The sequence below is a fragment of the Pseudochaenichthys georgianus genome, chromosome 3, assembly GCF_902827115.2.
Source record: "Pseudochaenichthys georgianus chromosome 3, fPseGeo1.2, whole genome shotgun sequence".
NCBI lineage: Eukaryota > Metazoa > Chordata > Actinopteri > Perciformes > Channichthyidae > Pseudochaenichthys > Pseudochaenichthys georgianus.
The window spans coordinates 36,443,784-36,464,498 of NC_047505.1; the positions used below are offsets into that span (position 1 = coordinate 36,443,784).

The 20,715-nt window shown below is 40.4% G+C and overlaps 1 protein-coding gene across 10 annotated transcripts in view; it reads right to left on the bottom strand.

Moving 5' to 3' along the window:
• The window catches only part of mical2a (microtubule associated monooxygenase, calponin and LIM domain containing 2a), a 38,366-nt gene that overhangs the window by 4,360 nt on the left and 13,291 nt on the right, over nucleotides 1-20,715 (bottom strand). For 8 of the 10 annotated variants that reach the window (XM_071206889.1, XM_071206891.1, XM_071206888.1 and 5 more), the window contains exons 2-19: nucleotides 19,015-19,382; nucleotides 13,909-14,116; nucleotides 13,037-13,153; nucleotides 11,922-12,023; nucleotides 9,939-10,094; nucleotides 9,708-9,808; nucleotides 9,081-9,338; nucleotides 8,415-8,530; nucleotides 8,136-8,262; nucleotides 7,926-8,016; nucleotides 7,282-7,429; nucleotides 5,563-5,762; nucleotides 4,646-4,749; nucleotides 4,409-4,480; nucleotides 4,168-4,308; nucleotides 3,828-3,920; nucleotides 3,140-3,406; nucleotides 1,797-1,904 (exon numbers count right to left, since the gene is read on the bottom strand). In XM_071206889.1, the coding sequence (XP_071062990.1) occupies nucleotides 1,797-1,904; nucleotides 3,140-3,406; nucleotides 3,828-3,920; nucleotides 4,168-4,308; nucleotides 4,409-4,480; nucleotides 4,646-4,749; nucleotides 5,563-5,762; nucleotides 7,282-7,429; nucleotides 7,926-8,016; nucleotides 8,136-8,262; nucleotides 8,415-8,530; nucleotides 9,081-9,338; nucleotides 9,708-9,808; nucleotides 9,939-10,094; nucleotides 11,922-12,023; nucleotides 13,037-13,153; nucleotides 13,909-14,116; nucleotides 19,015-19,275 (2,670 nt within the window). In that variant the 5' untranslated portion in view covers nucleotides 19,276-19,382. The remainder of the gene's footprint in view (nucleotides 1-1,796; nucleotides 1,905-3,139; nucleotides 3,407-3,827; nucleotides 3,921-4,167; nucleotides 4,309-4,408; nucleotides 4,481-4,645; nucleotides 4,750-5,562; nucleotides 5,763-7,281; nucleotides 7,430-7,925; nucleotides 8,017-8,135; nucleotides 8,263-8,414; nucleotides 8,531-9,080; nucleotides 9,339-9,707; nucleotides 9,809-9,938; nucleotides 10,095-11,921; nucleotides 12,024-13,036; nucleotides 13,154-13,908; nucleotides 14,117-19,014; nucleotides 19,383-20,715) is intronic. The other 2 variants (XM_071206898.1, XM_071206901.1) reach the window with 2 other exon arrangements.

Sequence of the window (20,715 nt, forward strand, 5' to 3'; positions counted from 1 at the left end):
CACAATTTAAGATCACTTAGATGTCCGTCACTTTTGACAAAAAAAGACTCCTCAAATAATCCTTTATAAGAGCCTTTGCGGCTATTCAATATGTTAAATCTAATTTGATCTTTTTAAAGTTGTAATGTCTGGTCAGTACCTTACCTTGTGGCCTTATATCTTTTTTTATAAAGCTATTAAGAAGGGCTTGAATTAAGATTTTATATTCCAAGTTCAAGAATAAACGTTTAAGTTCAACGGTTCTTACTGGTCACATAACTTTGTGCGATAAATGTAGACTGTGTAGTTCTTGGAATTGTTGAGGAAAGCTTGACATTACATGCAGGGGAACTGGCAACATTAACGGTTGAGTGCAAGATAAGAAATACCCAGCCGTTTCAATGTCACTCACCTCCTACATTTCATATTGACCAGATATAAATAATGTGTACTGTGAAGTCTGCAACCTCGACCTTGTTTGCAACGGCATACTTAGATTCAGCCAAGAGGAAAACATAGTAACGGAGAGCAAATAAAGATAATTATAGAATGGATTTAAACACAAATAAACACAAGTGGTTAGGTTAAAACGTGTATCATGTCTAAAGAGTTCCCCAATGGCTCTTGAGAATTGAAATGTGATCCAAACATTGTGTACCAGGAGTTGTTCCTTTATATTTAACCCGCATGCTATAGCATCTGGCTGTGGAGTTGGAGCAGGCTGTTTGGGATGGGTGGAGCAGAGGAACCCACAAAGTGCCACCACAAGAACACACTCCTCTTATGTGAGGACTGCTCGTGATTAAAAGCATGAGGGGCAGAAACAGCAGATAAAACCAGAGCTCTCATGCAAAGCAGCAGTCATTTCACATACAACGGTTATGAGTAGGGATGACAACAACGTAAAGCTTGAGCTGAAATGCTTGTTTTTTTAAAGCTGTTTTAGAACAGAAAGAAAACGTGCTGCCATCAGGATTAATACAATATGTTGTTCTTTCACTACCGAAACACTAATTACATCATGAGCATTAGGTCGACTAGATAAAACTACGGCCGTCTAAAAAACTGCCCTTCAATAAACCGTAACTTATTAACATTTAAAATGTTCCAAATTGGTTGAAGCTTTAGAGAGAGTCAAGGTTGTTAAAGGCTGTAGTATGTGGTGCCGTTACATTTAATTTTGTTATATTGACACATGCTATGGCACTTGAGATGGCAATCTTGTTCTTAAAGAAACATTATCATTCATTTGGAGTCCTATGTTTGGTAAGCGTATATATTTAAGCCCAATATTCACTCTCTATTAGCTCTGTTTTTGGTGCCTGCCAACTCCTGAGGGAGAAATATGGCTTTAGCGGTTACATGCTGCACTATGTTTACCAGCTAGTCGCTAAATGGATCTGTTTGCGGTTTGGTTCAGTGTAGGTAGTGTTCAGTGGGTTTTATAGCTTGCTTGCTGAAAAAGCTGCCTGCTGTGACTGAAAATGGCGCTATGCGAGGGGTGAAAGTGAATCAACAGTAAAGTTGAGAGGTCTTAAGGTTTATGACTACCGCTTTCACGTTGTTTTCACATTGTCATTTGCTAAAGGAAACGTATAAAAAAAAATACTATCCACATTAAATCTCAGTTTGATGAAATCAGTCATTTAATTTTTATGACAGGTAAATGAAATGTATGGTTAAAATAAGGGACTATGTGAAGACTGGCCAAATGAAACACTTATGATACAAAACACAACATTTCTCTTCATGCATTGAACACACTGTGAAGAGCACGGGGTCAGGGTGGGGTCACACAGCAGGCAGGATATAGTCACCTTGAGCTCAGCAGAGCTCTCTGCTGAGAACAACCCCCTAAGGTGAACAGCTTTTTCCTTTATACTCTTTGTGTGAAACTCTCTAGCCTGTTGTGTCTGAGCTTTTTTCTGCAGGATGACACGGAGGACAGGAACAAAAGAAAGGCCATCAGTCTCTACAGTACAACGAGACACATTCTCCCAGCAACACATGTGGAGCTTTCCGTGTGTAAATAGCTAGACTAATAACCCTTTAATACGCATTACACCGGTACATGATGAAAGGCCTTTCTGTTCCTACTTCCCCAATAACAAGGAGAAGTGGGTATTGTTGGAAGGAGAACAATAGCGTGGCTGTGTGGGATGAAGGCTACCTTATTACTTTCATTTCACACCCCACTTGATGTGGTTACACAAACTGTACTGGAGCAGAAAACAGCCACACAGAAATGGCACAGGAATCAGAGACTAGTACGTTGGTTGAGCCAAAAATAAAATGGCAATAAATCCCCTAGTGAAGTCGTAAAGTCAGATTTCAAAGCACTTTAATGCGCAATGTTGAACTTTCTACACATTGATAATACAGGTATGGACAGAAATGTAATTATTCACTTAGTAATTTGAGAGTTAGAGTATTCAAAGGATAAATACCACTGTCTTGTGCCAGGTATGGATCTATACTCAGAGGGGGTTACACTAGTATTTAAAATGATCTAATATTTAAGTAAACAAAGAAGGCTAATGAATCATTAAATACAGTCAATCTGCACTGAATAAGAGGAGCTGTGGTCACGGAAATAATCCATCTGGAGTGCAGTTTATGCAATATTAATTTAGTTGAAATGTATTTTAACTGAGTGTTTACTCTTTATTTTTTTAAAGAACACTGCAGTTATGTATCTCATAAATCACTTTTCTCAAAAAAACAAAACTCTCAATGACTTGATAAGGAGAACTATTTTTCAGTGCTAACTTGAGCCAACGCAGGCAGGCAGTAGGAACGTCTGAACAATCCAAAATAACTTATTTGAAGACCTAAGCAAAGGCCTGCAGCCCGGCTCTGGCCAAACCGGCTCAACTCACACTCAGACTGGCCAATAATCCGACTGTGTCCCTGTCTCAGCCCGTGGCCAGCTCTGTGGGCCTGCTGCTGCCATTTTTGTCAGGCTGGATAATTTAGGGGCTGACTTCACCATCTGACTACACATTACACAAGACTAAATGTATAATCAGGGCATAATATATAATCAGCCTTCACTCTGGGGCCTTTTTGGGGATCGGAGCATGCAACAATCAGTGGTTTTGAAAAGAAGGCAGGGAGGAAAAACAGAAGTTAAAGACGTGAAGGAGAAGATAGAGATCACCTCAGAGACGTGTTCGTCCACCTCCCTGAGGCGCTGGAGGACTCTCGACATGAAATGGATTGCAGATTGGCAGGAGGGGGACGGAGCGGGGGGGTCTGCGCTCTCAGGCTGAGGCTCAGGCTTCGTCTCAGCATGCGTCTGATCAACATGTCTGAGCCTCACTACAGAAAAAGGATGCTGGGCCTCGGGCTGCAGCTGAGGTTTGGGGAGGGTCTTGGGAGGCGGGCGCACTAAGTGTTCGGCTGCCTTTCTGATACTGACTTCAAACTGAAAGGAATAATATACAGTAGTGCACATCAAGCACAGAACTCCATGAATGTATTTTCTCCTTTCCTAGAAAGCAGTAGATCATTTAAAGATCCAGGTGGTTTTATACGTCTCAGCCCATTAACCCCAAATTACTTTGCTGCCAAACATCTTCAAAGCATTGCATGCGTATTTTGAGGTGTTATTCCCACTGGCACAGCATGGAAATCAACTTGCATAGGTAATCTATTTCAGTAAATATTCTATCTGTTTCATGTTTGGCCAGAGTTATGTAATCATCACATGTTAACCCAATGGCAAGCAGGCTGCTGTTTAAACAATTCAAAAACTGGAAGGTCCGAATGAAACTCAAAACCTGACAGTGACATTTATGAATGAGAGAAACTGTTCACAATATCTTTCTCTGGCAGCTGCAGACTACCTGCATCTCAGGAGGAGGTCTAGGTGGGACTCGAGGCCTCAGTTCAATGTGCACTCTCTCAGCAAAGGTAAGAGTTTGGAGGGAAGAAGACGTCTTTGCAGAAAGGTTAGGAAGAACGTTAACAAAAAGTCACAGAAATAGAAAAGGTAGAAACGATTAAAGGCTGGAAACAACAGAGAAGAGAAGACTTTGTAACAAAGGAAGGTTTTGTCAGATTAAGACTGCAGACCACGGTACAGTAAAACATACTTTCTTACAGCCCAATAGGACGACAATTAAAACCCTAGTTGGACTACAGTAAAATCAAAACGATGGGCCTGTTTTAAACACGTTTGTTTACCTGTGTTTTGCTGATGGAGTAGCTGGGTCTGGGTGAGCTTTCAAACTTGGCCAGCAACTGAGTAGAAATTGAGCGCACTTTATTTTCCTTTGGCTCTTGGTCGTCTCGCACTGGGGAGCCATTACTCGACAGATTGGTGGCCTAACAAGAGACAGACAACAGGGAAGATCCTACTGTATCAGCAGGCTTTTTTTAATGGTTGTTAAATATAAAATTACAAGTAGCTAAGTTAGCAACAAACCTCCTCCAAATAACTGCAGAATTTCCGCCTCCTTTTGTAAATAGGATCTGTACCGTCTGTCTTCTGTTCATCCTGAAAGGACAGCAGAAGAAAATAAAACTGAATTTCAAACTAACAAAATCTCATATGTTTATTTAATAAAATGCCTTTTATAACTCATTTAACAATGACATACTGTATGTTTATAAAACTAATTCCAAATGAATGAATTTTCAGATTTAAACCGTTTGGGGTTACCTTTGGAACCCGTTTCCTGGGCTGTGCAAGATTGAGCACATTATTATTACTTCTGACATCCTTAGAGGGATAATCTTCATTATTTTCATCCACTCCTCTGGATCCTGCAGTATAACACATGGCTGCATTAGAGTTTCCAAGTTTCCACAGTGCATATCCATTAAAGTCAGATGATATCAATGAATAAAGACCATATAGATATAGATAGAAAGTTATACGAGTGGTCTGCGAAAAAAGTGATTGTAGTGAAGAGAAGAGAAATGTGCCACTGAAAAAACAAAGCCTTATTGAGTCCCTCAGCTGCATGTCAGAGGGATGTGACTGATGTCAAATAAACAAGATGTTATAGATAAGCATTCAATATCTCTTCATCAGAGAAAGGCAGCTGTTTTCATGTTGTCAAGACTCTCAGACTACAGCACTGCACATCTCTGGTGCAGATACACATTTCTCTCATGCCACTTTACTTGAAAAATAGGACTGTACAACACCTGTTGTTGTTTTTTACAAGAAACCAACGTTTTGTGGTTGTTCTACATATTTTAGCCATAAAATACAGTGAACATTTTATAATCAACAGAACAAATAACAATACATACATACAGTAATTTAGAGTTGCATAGTAGATTTGATTGCAGGGGTAGAGTACATTAGTCAAGAAGAGTACAGCTGAATGCAGTCAGAAATAGTAGTCAGTAAAGTAGAATAGCATAAAGGAGAGTAATCAGAGTACATTAAAGCAGAATTAATTATAGTAGAACAGAGTTAAGTAGAATACAGAACAGAAAATTAAAGCACAGCAGTGTTGAGTACAGTACATTCAAGTAAAAGTAGTGTACACTTGAATAGAGTAGTACAGTAGAATAAAGTTAAGTAGAGTAGTATTGAGTACATTACATTAGATTAAAGTAAAGTACCTGAGGCAGGTAGAGGTGTGCCGCGGAACAGCTCGTAGAACTTGGACAGGTAGGTGATCATCTTGGTTTTATCGAGCTCCTGACCAACATTCAGCTCCTGCCCGGATGTGAATGACGCGATGCCGAACTCACGCTCACTGATGTCAAGAGCCAGCTGGAGGTTTGCAGAGTGGTCTTCCTCGTTTAATGAATCAAAATCTCTGATGGGAAAAATACAGTTATGTTGACTTGAGTGAGTGGAAGGTAATAATAAAAAAAGATTCAGCGTACGTATTTCTTTGCAAAGTAGATGGGAAACATATATAGTCAGTGTCAGCCTATAGTTAGGTTTTAATGTACTTCTGTCTGTTTCAGGTTTACATTAACCCTGATCACTCACACATCATATACATATAAACCTTTGTCATTAAACATATTTTCCATTCCTTCTTTTTCAAAAAATGCATACTTTTCACTAACTGCCCTGAATAATGGCACAGGAATGTACCAGTGAGGTTTGTAGCTGAGATTCTTGAAAGGATTATATCCTGACATTCATTTCATGCTGGTGTCAGGTGACTGATGTTGAGCAGAGTGTAAGATAATAAGCACACTAATATGAAAACAGTTAAAAGCAAGCACAATGAAAGGCCTTTACACAGAATACTACTAAATCAATTTCCAGCCCTGCAGAATAACTTGTTTCCTAAATTGCAGGAGAAAAATGGCAGCAAATCACTTTTAATGGAGGAAAACGGCAGCACTGACGTCTGCACCTTCGCTGATGGTGCACAGACGGCGTCAGAAATAATGTAAAGAGCAGTAACCTAGCAGCAGCAAACGCAAACATTGGTGTTTTTCGGTAAGTTCAGGGGTTCGCTCTATCTTCCTTTCTTTCTTTTTCTAAGAACCTGCATAACTCTCTGCTGTCTGCTGTCTGCTGTCTGCTCTGCTGACAGGCATGCATATGGAGGAGGGAAGGGGGGGAAATGCCAGTGGTTCCTGGAAACTTACAGAACCACAAGAAATTGTAGTGGCATGTGGCGAGATATGAAGGCAATAATTAAAGTGTGAGAATATATCATTACATTTGTAAATGTACTTATCTACAGTTGCATCGGCTAATTCCACACTTTGCTAGTCAGTCTCACCATTAAAGTGGAAACTAAGGTACAGTTTTTACAGTTACAGGGTTTTGTCCTATAAGTGGACACTGACGCATACCAAGTCCTATACGAGTAGTTTTTAAAAAGGGACATTATTTAGACTTAAATCCTAGTCAATACTAATATTTCTGGAGTATAAATGTTATAACAGGGATTGAAACGACCACTTTTTATTTCAGTTGAGGTGATAATCCCGCTGACAAAGAGGCCTTGGAAAGAAATGTGTGAAATGTACACAGCTGCTACAGACTACCAGCTATATATATGTATAGGCCATCTATGTATGAAGTATTTCTCACATCCATCAGCACTTTCTGTGTGAGCAAGTAGAGAGCGTAGCACAAAACACACACGGATCAAAGACTTTCTCTCATACCTACAGTAGCATATTGTACACACCTTTAATAAATGATTTTTTCTCACAACCAGTTGTACAAAAAAAAGAGTGAAGAGCTAACCTTTAAAAAACTAGTTTGTTAATGTGACTGAATGAATGCATTAAAAACACTGGTTTTAGATGTAAAGATAAAGCCCTGCAGTCTGGTAGTGATATTATCTTGAGTGTGTTACGTACATCAGCTGGGGTTTGAACCTGTGGATGAGGGCGCAGAGGGCGATGCCACTTTTCCAAGAAGACGTCAGGTCTGTAATCATCACATTCCTGAAGCCATCCGTCTGTTTCTGGCACCAAGTAAGAAGCCTTGTCGGTCTGATTTCTGACTCTGAACAGAAACGTATAGTTCAAGATCTCAGCTAAAGAGGATATGATGTCACAAGCATGGACCAACACATGGCGTGCCAGTAAATGACGTTATCACAGAAATGATGCTGAGGTATGTACAAGACAGGACATGTACTTTCTCACAGCATTCGATGAAAGATTCTGCTTCTATTGCTAGTTCCAAGATCATAACACACTTTGTTACAAATAAGGACACATGTTCACTTTTCCCCCTTTTTTGGTATGAAGCACAACACAGTGCAATTTATAACAAGGAGCTTGAGTAATGTTGACCTTTGATAGTGATTTAAATGTGATTCATTAAATGTGTCTTCTATTATGAAATGAATACCATTTCTCAGAACTTTCTTAGTTGAGGATTATTTATAACATAAGATGAGAAACCATGATCAATCAGAATACTACTCTAAATAAACTAAAGAAGGATCATAAGCAGTGTTGATCTACAGATCACCTCTGGAAACACTTGGACTTGCCTTGTCTGCTGAGATTGACAGGTCTTCGTATGGTAACATTACGCTGCAGAGAGCAAGAACTCAATTCTGTGGTGATGTACAAGTGACGCACCTGAGACAAGGAGGAGAGGGGAAATGATTACAACAAACACCCTGAAGAAGTTGTGTAAGACGTTTTGTGGATGGAAAGATGGAGAGACTCTGGTATTGCCAAGGTAAGCTCCCTCTCACCTGGTGTGGCCTGACACAGGCGGAGTTGAGGTTGGGGTACCGAGTCCCAGGGTCTATGGTGTACTGCTCAAAGTTTTTGCCAATGTTTTCAGTTGTTGTCTGTGGAAGTAGCCTGTAAATACTCTCCCTATAGAAACACACAATGGAACAAAGTTCAAGAGAAATGGTGTTATGTAAATCACTTGGCAGTGCTCGTTCAGACCGTATCTACAGATGGTATACTTAGCAGTATTGAATTATGTATTTATGTATGTGTATATACTGTATGTGTGTTTGTACCTTTCTGCCAACACTTCCAGAGCCGTGCGACCCTGAGCCCAGCTCTTTACCATCCAGGCCGTGTCAAAAGCAGCCAGGAAGCCTCTGGCACATCCCGTCCCCATGGGCCAGAAGGGCTGCACAGAAACACACAACAGATATAAATATGATTGTCTCTTGTTTCTACTGGAACTTGTTAACCTGCATTAACCCCCCCAAGAGTTGATTAAATAATGACACATGTACCTTTTACAGTTTTTTTGCTGGCAATCATGTTTAGCATTGTAAGATCACATGTCAAAATGCTGACGATCAGACTTTTTGCAAACAGCTATAATAATGATGGTGAATAAGCATTTGTCCCGAAAGCCATCTTTTACGTCTTTCTAAATGTAGTGATAGTCACGGAGTACAACCAAAACATTCCCCAGTGCTCCACTGTGTGACTACTGGCAACATTATCATCAAAGGTGAGTCTTTATAAAAAAGAGGAGGTGGAGCAGCTCACACACTGGAGAAGGACATCAACAACAGTGCTGCAATGACCCCTGCCTCCCCTCTCTCTACTCTACAGCAAAACAAGACTGCCAGATTGTGTAACAGTTTATTTTCCCAGGCAGTCAGGCTCCTCAAAAACCTGCTACCTTTCTCCACTCATCTGAACTGGGCTCACTTTCCCATCCTTACCTCGAGCAAGCTGTCGCCAACCAGTGCTACCAGCAGCTGGTGTCCAAATCTCTCCCTGACCAGAGCAGCGTTCTCCGAGGCATACATGTTTGTGAAGTCAAACATCGCTACATCTGGCTGCCCGCAGTGGTTCATGGCAAAATCCAGCGTGGGAAGTTGGTAGTTGGTGCCAAAGTCAGCAGCCTCTCGGGCATAGCACAGAAGAGCTTCCTGGTTGACATTTGCACTGCTCAGCAGCATCTGGGTGTCTATGTAATCCTGTTTAACACAAGCATGAGAGTCAGGAGTTTGAACACAGAAAATCTCAACATTTCCAAAAAGATCAAGATTATATACTGTTGCTTAAGAGGGATTCTTTTGTTTTTTTAAAGCTGCAGATGGAAGTAAAATATAAGCCATAAAATATATGAAAATGCATCAGATAATGAAAATGATGAATGCCGTTCTGTGCATGTCATTCTTTACTGAGATGTTCCCAACTAACCTGTTTCTTGCTGCCTATGGGCTCTTTGCTTTATTGATGGCATTATGTTGTACTACAATTGATTATATTGATTCCTTCTTTAAATGATGAACTGAACTTCAAGAAGGTACAAATAATGACCCCTGAACACATGTTGTGCTTACATGGATGACGACTCCTTTGTCCAGCAGGCTTTGCTTCTTGGCAGTCATGACAAAGTAATGTGTGTTGTCCCTGTAGTACACGATGTTCTCCAGATCAATTCCTGCACAAATGATAGGGTTTGAGAATATTTAAAAGCACCAAAGAGGCATCAAATGTTGTAGAGGACATTACTTTAAGATTCATTATTCTTTATTCCAGCTAACTCCACAGTAAGGCAGACTGAGCCTCACCTGTCTCCTCTTTGAGGTCGAGAAAGAATTTCTGGTTGAAGATGAAGGCCACGCCGCTGATCTCTTCTACTCTCGCCTCTGCAGTTGTGTTCCTGTTAATGAAGTTAGCTGTTATAGCTATCGCCAACTTTCCCCTGAACTCATTCCTTTTGAAACCTGAAAATCAGATGAGGAATGAATTAGATAAATAGGGGGGGATAAAGGACGATGATCTTCACAGGTAAACCAGTACTCGGCTTGTCTGTTGAAACCAAAGGAAATCTAGCCTTGAACCGTAATTACAAGACAGTTCTTTCAGGATAAGAGGCCGCTTAAGAAGGTGAGCCCTTGTATAACCGAGGGAACAAAAGGCAGGCATTGCAAAAAGCACCAGGAATTAAATTAAAAGCCTTTTGTTTAATTATCCTTCAGAAATGCAAGTTTAGCATTTAATGGCCACTTCAACCTTTCATTTTATGAAGAATCTACTTGATGGTGTCAGAGAAATAAGACATTTATTGTATTCATATTTTCATGGAATATGATTCTATAGATACTGTGCAATACTAAACCTGAAAAAAAGAAACTCTTACATCTGTCATCGTAAGATCTTTTGAAAGACATCAAGCAGCAAAGAGAAAAAAATAGGGTTTTCTTAAAGGCACAACGTTCTAATGGATTAAGATGAAGGTTGCCGTTATATTTTCATTTATATCAAATCACCTTTTAAACCAGAAAACCACTTGTAATTCTAAAGCTGTAAGTGCAGTAAAGAATGTTATTGTGTTGGTTGCTAACTACAAATTAAACTATGAGACAGTGAAAGTACTTAGGAAGGAGTGCATGTCTGAACTTGTGTCACAGCTCCATACTGTCACTGTTAAGAATCCCAGAGGAACATTTCCCCCTTCTCTATTTCTTCACTGCAATGCAGATGTGATTGTATTTAACTCTGTGTTACCGTAGCTAGGCCACGAAAGCAGCTGAAAGGCGAGCTGACTGCAGGGGAAAATCATTCCCTCCAGGCTTCATCATAATTGAACAATGAGCTAAACATCTTGTCTAGCCCAAAATTGCCCTTTTTAGGAATAAGCATCTGATGCGAAATTGGTTGTTGGATCATGACAGCATTTTTAGGAGAGAGTCCAGCGCCAAAGATCTATTTATGAGCACTGTTTCAGGGTTTTGTGATAAACCTTTCCCCTGGAGAGATCAATGGCTTCATACAGGTCTAAGTTTACCAAAGGTATGTTTTAATTATAGCTTCACAACAGAAATAGTGCAGCACACATTACTCAAAGGAAAGCTCAGAAACACTATTCAGTCAACAAGGTGTGCTGGGCTTTATCATAGTTCTCTGAAACATGCCTAGGATGGGAGAGATTTCCCAATACTGCGAACACATAAGTGGAATATGGATAGCCTTTTTTTTTGTATTGCAAATGAACCTCAAGCGAAAGTTCAGTCAGGAAGAATATCTTTTGTTGGCTAAGGCATGATGTCTTTTTCCCAAACATCCTGCCATTCACTCATCTCACGCATACTCGCTCATAATTTCCTTACTGTATTTGTCTGGGGCGGTCAATCGTTATATCTGCTGCTCTCATTAGTTGGTCACATTTATTCAATTGCACAAAAACACACTTACATTTTTATCCTACCATCTTTCTGATGTCTCTTTTCAAAAATATCTCCATGTATTGAGTAAGTTCATGCTGATGTATGACGCACCCCTTTACTTCCCAAACAGTTTAGCAGATTTATCAGCCTCATAATTGGATCTGCCACCAGCCTCAGCCGTATCATCATAAACCTCCATCCCCACCAGTTTCTGGGCTCCAAGCGGGGATTTACCTTTCGGCTGCTCAGGGCAGACACACTTTTGATAACAAATAAACACTGGGATCACTGTTTTTCACTTCCTGGAACAGACACTGGTAACTTCATAATGTACTTTGTTGGCACCTGTATTTTTAACACCCCTTTTGTTCACTGTCCGCTCACCTTCCAGAGTATTTCTGCGTCCGTCAGCCCCCACCACGACATCAAACTCAAAGTTGGCCACGGGGTGATCAGCAGGTCGGATTGCAGCTCTCCACCCAATACCTGAGAGACAGAAACCAAACGGAGAAGGCGTCAGACACATCAAATAATTTTCTTTACATAAATTAGAATATTCCCTTCCCCTCCAGACATCTGGACCATTCTGACACTTGCTTTGCTTTAATAGTTCTACATAAATAGAAATATATAAAGGCATACTTTGCGAGCTACAAACGTGACTAACAAACAAAACAGTTTACAGATTTAACATTAGCCTTTTAAAGTATGCGGTGTGTGTGTTGCAGGAGTGTGAGAGCTTGGGGACAGTTTGTTGTATCGCCTCGTGGAAAATTCATACCATGATGTCAAGGGCACAGCTAAGTCCATCACAGCAGAACAAGAGGGATAAGTTTGTGTCTAAATTTAGGCAAGGCTCTTGTTGTTATCACAGTATAGATATAACAACTGAAGAGAACACCTGACAGCAACATGTCAGATATTTTCTTCCTGAGAGTCTAGTCCAGTCTGAAGTGCTGAATGTCTAAGAAAATCATGACATGAGAGGGAAATACACAACTGCCATTGTTTTACACAACGGACAAATTGTTTATTTACTCATTTGATATGCAAATGCTGTATGTATATATATATATAGCATGTGTAAATGAACACTTACAGGAACGTTAGCAAATATACTTGACCTGTGCTAACCTCATCTAAATATAATGAAGAACTAAATCAGTGCCAATGTTTTCCCCCTGTTTATTGGTGGATGTCAAGGATATTAAATGCTGCAAGATGAGAAGTCCCTTGCTGCCTGACCAGTCCTGAAGCAGAGCAGCAGAGTAAAAACAGATCTGAAAAGAAGCTACACAGTATCTAACAAACTGACAGATATAGCCTGATGTCTATATCTAGCTTTACTCAATATTAAACTCTTCAACCTCATGCCACCTCACCCCCCGGCTTTATTGATTCCAGCTGTTCTTCAACTTAAACAAAGCTTGCAGATTATGAAACAACTGTCTGTGGATGAATATACACCCGGTGTTTATCTTTGGTTTGTGGATGGATACCTTCATTTTCCTGATCCTCCGGAGGTTCCAACAGTTTGACAAACTCCACATTGATGTGAAACTCCACAGCAACAATCAGGGCAACCTTCAGCAGGACCAGCTGCAGCTTTTGAATGCCTGGGAGACACAGAAACACACATCAGTGTTTGCAAACACAAGTAAAACACTGGCAGACTCTGTGTTTGGTGTTATGTTGTCTTGACACTGTTGAGAGAACGGTTACTCTCCTGTATCTTTGCTGGTGCTTACCTCTTGTAGTTATGTTGGAAAGAATAGCACAAACCAACACTCGGTTGATGTTCTAATCCTACAGTATATATACATGTCCTTTATATAGATTTTAAACTTCAGTTATTTCCTAGAAATCTACATCATTTACTTTATTCATGTACCCTACCTTATAGAAATGGTTTTGAAAGTACACAAATACAAGTACATAATGATTCACACATATACAATCATTCATCACAAAGTAGTAAAAGGAGTGGAAATAAAAGATACAGCCCAAATTGTAAAGCTGTACTACAGTACCAAGAGAAATGCAAGATCGATAAAAGGCCAAATAATATATTAAAAAGTGACATAAAAGCTGATAGAATTGCAAGGCCATAGTCTTGAGCTTCAACCCTTTTTACATTCCAATCTTTATTCCAGACTCAAGGTCCATATCACATACAAAGACAAAACACACATCAATACATAAGATACAAAGCTAAACACAAAACAGATAAAAACAAACAGATAGATTGTAGCCTGTGTCCAATATAATAATGTACATTAAAGGAGATCACAAACACTAATAATATGGGATCACAGGTCAATGAAAAGCAGAAACTGCCAGCGTGTTTGTTTCTATAAAGTCAGACACTCACTTATGTGGTCTATGGCCCCGGCGCAGAATTTGCCATAGAACTTTTTGGCCCCGAGGCCCCGCAGGTCATGAATGGTGTAAGGCCAGAGGTGCAGCACGTTGTTCCTGGCGAAGGAGTCTCTCTTTTCGATCACCACCACTTTGGCACCCATCAAAGCGAGCTCGATGGCTGTCCGCAGGCCGCAGGGGCCGCCTCCGATGATCAGGCACTGAATTAAAGAGATGACAAATTGATCTCATTACTTGCACAAGGCAGAAATAAATAAAAGGTAATCAAAGACAGCTGAGACTTTTCCTGCAGAGGGGGCTGGGATGAAAAATGGTTTACAAATTACATCCTACTTGTTTATTAACATAGCATTGTATCATCTACATAGATCATGACAGGAAGCAGCACTTTACTGCATCACTGGAGCATTTACAGGCTGAGTGTCACACTCAAGGACACTTCAGCAGAGCCAACACTGACTCGGAGGATAATCTCAAGTCTTAAGAAGACTTCTCCGGACCGTGTGTGTGTGTGTGTGTGTGTGTGTGTGTGTGTGTGTGTGTGTGTGTGTGTGTGTGTGTGTGTGTGTGTGTGTGTGTGTGTGTGTGTGTGTGTGTGTGTGTGTGTGTGTGTGTGTGTGTGTGTGTGTGTGTGTGTGTGTGTGTGTGTCATAAAGAGAGCTTGCACATGCCCGAAGCAGCGCATTTATCAGGAAATTGCCAAGAGGAATGTCATCAAACCATGATAACAACCGTTGCCCTACATGCCTAAGGAGGTATTCATTCATCGGCCTCGCCCAAAAAATGCATGAAATCAGTTTATTGAGGTTTTAGATTGCGTCTGAGAATGTGAAACTCAAACATGACATCATCCTCTTGAATGATAGATGAAAGAAATGACGCATGTGTACTGGCAAACTGTTTTAGTTCCTTATAAAACACAAAAAGAGGCTCTATAGAGAACTAAAAGGAGAAACATATATTTTCTTTCACAACACAAAGAGCTCCACTCTGTACAATCTCTAAATCCCACCAGTGTGCAGACAGAAGTTCTAAACATATTTGAACACAAGGATTCACTTCCTGCTGGATAAGACAAAGTGCTGAGAGTGCAATGAGGTGCCATATGTGCATCAGTTCTGTGAGATAATCGGAGTGGGTGACTTTTACAGAACACCCAGTGCCAGCTGACCGAGTTCCAAATCCTGCCCTAAATGGCTCTCTACTCCTGCGCTAAAACCAGATGATTGGGGCTTTAGTCACTCCCTATTCTCCCTCTGTAAAAGTGTGGTTAAACGTCTGCCTCACTGGGGATGTGGGTGATGAGAAACACAGTGTGTCATCATGTGTTGCCTGAGGTTATCAGGATGAGGTATTCTCAGGTGTGAAGCACACACAGGTGGTGAGAGAGCTGCCCAGACAAGCCTGGATGCTGGCCATGCTTTTTTGTAATTCCCTCAACAAAAGGGCACCGAGTGTAAATGTAAGCCGGAGAGAGATGAAGGGATGCTGAAAATGTCAATTATGTGCACAGTACTAACTCAGTTTATTCAGATGTACATTCACAATGTGCACATTTCTAATCTAAACTCATGAAGCTGTTTCCATCTGTCTATCAGTCTTTAGCGGTAACAGGCTGTTGGTTTTAGCCAGTTTCCATGAGCCAACATATTATTCCAGATACAAGGCTTTTCCTGGTGGCTCGCTCCACATCTGTTGAGTCAGCTTCCTTTCAGCTTCCCACTTGTGACCTCGCTCTTATCCCACAGCCACCTCGCCCTGGTCACATAGAGAGAACAGTACACCTATTGGATCACAGTATGATCACAAATAAATAAAATCTGTTAAAAAAAAATCTGTTTTCTATTAAAACGTACAGGCTGCATTATGTGTTCTCATCCTTGGAGAAACTTGACATGTTTTGGTATGTGTCTGAACCTCTCTTCAGTGGTTCATTAATAAAACAGATATTTCAACATGTGCCTACTTTGTTCATGTACTGTTGAGGTTAATTGCAGTAGTTGTGTGTTATAATGTATTTTTACAAAGTGTGAAGAGGAGGCAACTTTAGAATAGGGAACATGTTCAGGTCAATTAGAGTCAAACTACTAGCTTATTGGTTATGAACAAGACTTCACTTTAAAATAGGGAACATATTCTGTGAAGCTGACCGTTGAGCGGCCCGACCAAGCAAGGAGGCAGAGGCAGAACGTCCAAAATACAACCCGGTGTGGGCATTTATTACTCACGGGCACATGACACAGCCTCAATCTCGCTGTTCACGTGAGCACAGTCACCAGCCACAAGGATCTCACACACCAATCACAAAAGGAAACACAGCGCCTAAATACCCACACTAATTAACCCAAAAAGACACAGGTGAGGGGGGAGGAGACAACACAGGGCACCAGGTGAACCCAATCACCAGCCACAGACAAAACGGGAGGGGGAACACTTTCAAACTAAATCACATGTGCAATATTACAAGGCCCGAAGCCGTCAGTCCACAGTGACGAAGTTACCTTCGTCACATCTTCTTAGATATAAATACCTAATTTTGAGTCATTTAGACACAATTAACACTTATAGTTGTATGTCTTGTTACATAAGAAGAGATCATATTTGTTAAGTGTTATTATGGGAGAATAACTATTCTTGTGGTACTACTGCCTTATTAGGCCCATATTGAGCAGAGCATATTAAGACCAAAACTCATGTACAACAACTTCCTTACTTGCAATAAATAAACACTAATTAGAGGGTTATTGAGGAAAAACTCTCAACTAATGGCTTATTACTTGTAGAATATGGTCATGTGGAATAAGGCATTAATAAGTGTTTTATAATGACTAATAAAGAGCCAATATACTGCTAATATGCATGCTAATTAACAACTAGTTGATGGTTAATTTGTGTACCTTAATATAAAGTGTTACCAAATCAAGATATGCCAACAGTTTAAGCGTTACATACTGTGTTGTGTCACTGAGATAAAATGATGAAATGTGCCGGGAATAATTCAACAAATCACATAAAAGATGAGAAAAAAATATCAATTTGCAATTTCTCCGTGCACAGTGAAGCTTTATGAGGAAGGAACAGACTGTGGGTTGCATTTCAGTGCCACAACTGCCAGCTGTGTCAGGCCATTAAACACGGATGACATCACATCCTTTAAATATTGCTGCTACGGGGGGAATATGACGACGAGGCGCCGAGTAATATCACATCTGTCGAAGTTAAAAGAGCTGAGGTGCCATAAAACCAAGAGTCGTCACCAGGTGATTTTTCCCAGGGAGAGAATAAATTAGAGATCAAATAAAAGCTCATTGTTCATCCTGTGAGTGATTAAAACAAACGTAATAGTGCACGTGTGTGCTGTACATGTGTGGATATTAATAAGCAACATAATAAAATGGCAGGCAAAAACTCAATCTCATAAATTCCCAATAAAGTGAATAGTGTTTCAATAATGCACACACTCCACTGTTTGCACATCTGGTTTAGTACTTTGGGAACACTAAAGTAACAGTAGCACAGTAACACTTTATTTAACAACACAACCCTGTGGATTGTCAGAATTACAAAACTGACCTAAAACGTTTGGCTCAGAAGTTAAGGAGAGTCACACTTTATTTATTTTTACCTATGTTGGTGTTGAATCAAAACTAACCTGTAAACCTGAGCTCACGCTGAAGCATTTGAAACACACTTTAATAACAATCTGGGCCGGGCTCCAACTTAAGAAGAGCCCATAAAGAAAAGAGCCCACCCTCAGAACAACTGGGGCCAAAGAATCACAGTTGGTGAGAGGTGCTGTCTGTTCTCTGCACAATAAAAACACTCTTTCATGCTGCAGGCCTGAAAGGTAATCACACTCCTCCAGGTTTTCCTACTTTCCCTCATCACCTTTACTGCCTAGCCCCCTCCAAAACACACACCCTGACATGATTTCTTTGTCCATATTCCAACTATCTCTCCATAAATAAACTCAAAAATAGCTCTCCCATAGCTCCCTTCTTACACGTGTTACAGGAATTTGTCTTTTGTCTGCATTTTCTCTCGGAAAGGGTTCGGCTGTTTGTGTTATTTGGCTGCAGGATAAAGAAAGCACAGTTGTAAAGTTGTTACAACTTCGGGGCCACTTTTTCTTTTGATTATGTGGACATGTGGTTGAGTATGATATTTCTTAGCTGTGATTTATAGCAATGTTACTCTTTGAACGACTAATTACATTGATGGTTCAGTGGAGCATATTCAATGATATAAAGTTACATATGATGTTTGTATTTCATTCTGTACAGCTTTGTCATGTCGCACCTGTCTGAGGGGGAAATATCGAGTGCAAAGCAATGTATATCTGTTTAATTTCCTGCCTGTATGTTGGGAGCTGTTGCAGTGAAAGAGTGAGTGCTACAGTAGTGGATGGCAGGTTGAGGTGAAAAGTGCTACAGCTCACTTTAATACAGAGAGCTGATTGTTTCAAACAAAAACGTGGTGTGACCTTAGGTGAGGTCACTTAGACACTTCCTAAGTCATGAAAACATCAACTTTAATGATGCATGAACAAAACCTAATTATATTAGAGACATTTTAGCGGTGTGAACTGTTTTCAAAACGCATACAACGCTTTTTAAGCTCTCTGCACTTAATAAAAAGTATTGTGATATAGATTACTCATCGCGGTGAACATTTAGTCAGCTTTATTATCGTAATGTAATTGCTCAACAGTTGGAAAAACTCTTCTATTTTAGCTGATATACTTGAAAATGTTGATCAAGCAAATAGAGACTTTGTGAAAAGTAAGATGGATATTGTTGTTTTTTTCTATTAAAATAGCTTCTGTGAGGCAGTTGACTGAAATGCTATGATGTGGTGCATTCACTTGGTGGTACAAAATAGCTATGTGCCCACACAAACATAACAAAACGTTAACAGTGCACTTTAGGTCTATGGGAATTGTGAGAAACAACCTGTCTGACACCAGGTGGAAAATACGTTTAGATGTATATATTTACATTTGTCTTGCTCTACTCTTCAATCCATAATTTTCATCTCCTAGTCTATGAGCAGGAAATATTGTTGCAGTACAGCTGTACAAAAACACATTTAAACATACCTTAGTGCCCACACAGGCTTGGCCTTTCTTGTACTCCTTGTGTGACATCCTCTTGTCCAGCTTACTCCACAGTGCTTGGGCCTTCCAGGAGGTGAGCTTGGCCTTCAGACTGCTGTAGAAAATGTCATTGTCGGCAGGGTCGAGGTCCAGCCTCCTGCAGAGGACGTTGAAGGCCTGGAGGGCTCCCTTACAGGTCGAGGACTGGACGAAGTCCTCAAACAGCTTGCCCACATTGTCCCTGTCCTCCTCCATCTCTCCCATGCTCCCTCTGAAGTAGAGAGTTTGCTGTGCTGAGGCTCCTGCTCACTTCAGCAGTCTCTGCCAGATGTGGCTACACCCTCAGCTTGGCCCGCACCGTCATGCCCAGTCTGTGAAGGCAAGACACATTAGAGTCTGATGTCATCTCATGGCAGAGCATCTCTCACCGATGGTTTTTGGCAGCTGATGTGTTTCCAAATTCTATAATTAGCCTGATTAAATGGTAACGTGTCATTAGATTATTTCAATTAAATGGTTTAGGGTTAAAATTGTTACATTTGAATTCAATGACAACACAGCTGTATTTCATCTTCTCCATGACTCAAGCAGACATTACCGAATTATCAAGAGGCTGCTCTGTACCAGTCCTCGGTACAGTACAGTTAGCTTACACCCACACTGACGAGATAACATTTCAAGTAGAGACAAGACAGTGTAGATAAAGACTGGGGATTGAACCAAAAAAAGTTAAATGAGCTGCCTGTCGTTGTCAGACAGCTGCTGAGCACATTTACTACATGTGCTTTTTAGAGGCATAACCCTTTACAGAATTAAATCAGTGAAGAACCAACAAGAGGTAGTCACCATAAACAAATGATCAAAACTATAAAGTACAGTACAGTAAGCAGTATATATCTTGCGATTGAATCACATCTGCCAAATTGCACTAGGGGCATACATTGGAGTCCATGCCCCCTACTTCTGGCCCTCTTGCTCAGAGCACACCCATCTCCAAAGCCAGCTTTCATTTTAAATTTGAACTGCACCTGTTGGGTTTCGTGAGGCTAACTCTGCCATGTGCATAAAGTTTGGGGGAAAGTCCATTGGCCCTTTACCTCCTTGCCCAGACCATATCTTCAAATGTCACATATTTGAATCACTATGACAACGATGGAACATTTGAACCGCTTCCTGCACTGTTGCAACGCCATTGCTATAAAGGAAATCTGTCCACAGACACACACACAGACTCAAAAGGTGGAAACAATAACACCAGTGCATTGTCACAGCTGGCAAAAACATTTATACTGTACATCTTCAACAATGGTAAAAGTGGTTTCCTTATTATTGCAACTTGCAAGGAATTCAAACCTTTCATTCCTGGTATGCAGGACTGACCATGGATGAGTAGACCGGAGAAGTATTTGTCTTGTGGCTGAAAACCAGACAATGTTTTCAGCAGAAGAGAGAGAGGTCTTTGAAACCAGTTGTAATGCAAGTTCAGACAAACACAGATTAATGAACTTTGATTGTGTATGCATGCTTCATAGTCCGCCTTCTTCTGAGGAAGAATATGTAATGGAAATATACCATTACAGAAACTGACAGAATTAAATAAAATACAGTTTAGTATTTTCTTAACTCCAATCAACCATCAAGCAATTCCTAAACCATGCCAGAAAAATCTTTGCCCAAACACAACATTAAAAGTAAAATGTGGAA